Raw genomic sequence first — 2,500 nt, 5'->3', positions numbered from 1 at the left:
AAGTGCCAGTAAAGCAAAGCTGGAAACAATCGCACTCAAATGGCGCTTTTTATGCGCCACAGGCATGGAAGCAAGACCGCTGCTCTGGCAGTGATCCTGCTCGATGGTGCTGTTAGCACTCCACTGGCACAGGTGCCAGTCATCAAATTTGGTTCAGTTTTGATCTCACTTGCCCCAACAGTTTTGATCTCACTTGCAAGCTGAGTTTAGTGTCCAATGAAGGAAGGTTGACGTGTATTTTATGTGTATTAATAAGTATGTACATATATATATTTGTGCGAGTGTTCAGATGCAGATGTATCTTTATGTATATATATTATTTTACATATATGTCTCAAGAAGACCCATACTCCACAGTAGAAGTGTTAATGCTGCTCCCTCTGGTGAAGAGTGTTGGCCTGCCAGAGTCCTGTACCAGTGCCACATAAAAAGCACTCATGCCAGTGCCATGTAAACATGCTTGTGCAGTTCCACATAAAAGCACCCAGCATACTCTGTAAAGTGATTGGCATTGGGAAGCCATAGAAACCATGTCAAATCAGACTGGAGTTTGGTGTAACCCCTCAGCTTACCAGCCCTGGTTAATCCGTTCAACCCATGCCAGCATGGACAATAGATGTTAAATGATGATGATGATGATTTTTACCTATATATTTTAATACTTCTTCACTTACACCTTTTACTGTGTACGTGTGTTTGTACATTATTCTCCTACGTACCTATGTATGTATGTATGTATGTATGTATGTATGTATGTGTGTATGTGTGTGTGTGTATGCATGTGTCTGTGTCTGTGTCTGTGAATATGCGTGTGTGTATGTGCAGATTGGTATGTTTTGTTTTATGTATGTCTTTTCATGCATATATTTGCATATTTAGACATGCTTATATATACTTAAATGATAAACTAATGGAAGGTTTTTTTATGTATGTATGTATGTATGTATGTATGTATGTGTGTATGTATGTTTGTATGTATGTTTGTATGTATGTATGTTTGTATGTATTTCAACCATGGGCATTGGTGAAGGATTTAAACACCAACAAAAACCTAAAAACCCAGTATTCTTCATACCAGGTCCTTTGCGCCAAATTATAGACAATCCCTTATCACAATAACTACCAGAAATGTAACGAACTCTTGATTAGTCTAATGTAACCAGCAATGCTATTGTTCACAAATTGAGATATAGAAGAAGAAAAATAGTAAAACGGTCTGAATGATTTACCAGATCTACAGCTAGAAAAGCATGGATGGATCCATCTTCAGCAGCCATTAGTAGCCATTTCTCATCATAACTGGTACATAGGCAACAAGCAGAAAATTGGTCAAATGGGAATCTCTTTGAAATTTCCCATCCAAGGCCCTGCTATAAAATTAAAATAAGTAAAATTAGATGATATGTGAAGGTGTATATATATGTGGTGTGTCTATTTGGGGGTGTAGGTGTAGCTGTGTGGAGATGGTGGGTTAGGGTTAGGGTTGTGTGATTAAGAGGCTTGCTTCCCAACCATGTGATCTTGTGTTCAATCCCACTGCATGGCACCTTGAGTGAATATCTTCTACTATAGCACCAGATAAATCAAAGGTTTGTGAGTGGATTTGGTAGAGGGAAACTGAAAGAAGTCCATTGTGTATATCTGTATGTGCTTGCATGAGTTTAAAATGTGTGTGTGTGTGTGTGTTTGTGTGCATGCATGCGCACATGTATACCTTTGTCTAAACATCACATGATGGTTGTAAATGAGCATCTCTAATTACACAAGCCAGGTTTTTATTCATTTCCAGTCTTCCATGAAAAGCATTTCTAGCTCAGAAAAATATTAACTTGCCTGGAAACAGTTGAGGGTTGGCAAAAGGAAAAGCATCCAGCAATAGAAAAATTTGCCTCAACAAATTCCATTTGACCCATGAAAGCACAGGAAATGATGAAGATAAACAATTTTATCTTACAACAGCTCAACTTGTTGGTCCAGGGCCATTAAACTATCTCTATTATTCCACTTCAATAATTTTCATGGAAATTTCATGGGTCCTGTTGGTCTTTATTACTATTTCTAGTCGAATAAATCAACAGCATTTTTTTATTTTTTATTTTTTGCGAAGCCTGGCACTTATTCTATCAGTCCCCTTTACTGAACAGCTAAAATACACATCAACACTAGTTGTCAAGTGGTGGTGAGAGACAAACACAGATACAAAGACACACATATTGATATATATATATATATATATTATAAAAGTTAGAATAGGGTAGTTAATAGGATTACCTTTGGTTTCACATCCACAAAGCGCTTAGCTTTGTGGCATATCATCAGATCCCAAAACCCAAAGGTAATCTCATTGACTGGCCTATTCTAACTTTTATATTATATACTGCTCTGTAACTTAGAGTATGCTTTTTTGGTTTTATGTTCTACCGACGATATATGTATGTATATATATATATATATATATATATATATATGGGTGTGTGTATGCATGTGTGCGCGCGCGTGT

The 2,500-nt window shown here is 37.0% G+C and overlaps 1 protein-coding gene across 5 annotated transcripts in view; it reads right to left on the bottom strand.

Moving 5' to 3' along the window:
• Window positions 1–2,500, bottom strand: part of LOC106883371 (cilia- and flagella-associated protein 43) — a 99,256-nt gene that overhangs the window by 63,717 nt on the left and 33,039 nt on the right. For all 5 annotated transcript variants that reach the window (XM_014934359.2, XM_052972703.1, XM_052972705.1 and 2 more), the window contains exon 12: window positions 1,230–1,370. In XM_014934359.2, the coding sequence (XP_014789845.2) occupies window positions 1,230–1,370 (141 nt within the window). The remainder of the gene's footprint in view (window positions 1–1,229; window positions 1,371–2,500) is intronic.

This window comes from Octopus bimaculoides, chromosome 14 (assembly GCF_001194135.2).
Source record: "Octopus bimaculoides isolate UCB-OBI-ISO-001 chromosome 14, ASM119413v2, whole genome shotgun sequence".
Lineage (NCBI taxonomy): Eukaryota > Metazoa > Mollusca > Cephalopoda > Octopoda > Octopodidae > Octopus > Octopus bimaculoides.
Note: the sequence above shows the minus strand (reverse complement) of the source record. Positions and strands in the feature narration are given on the sequence as shown.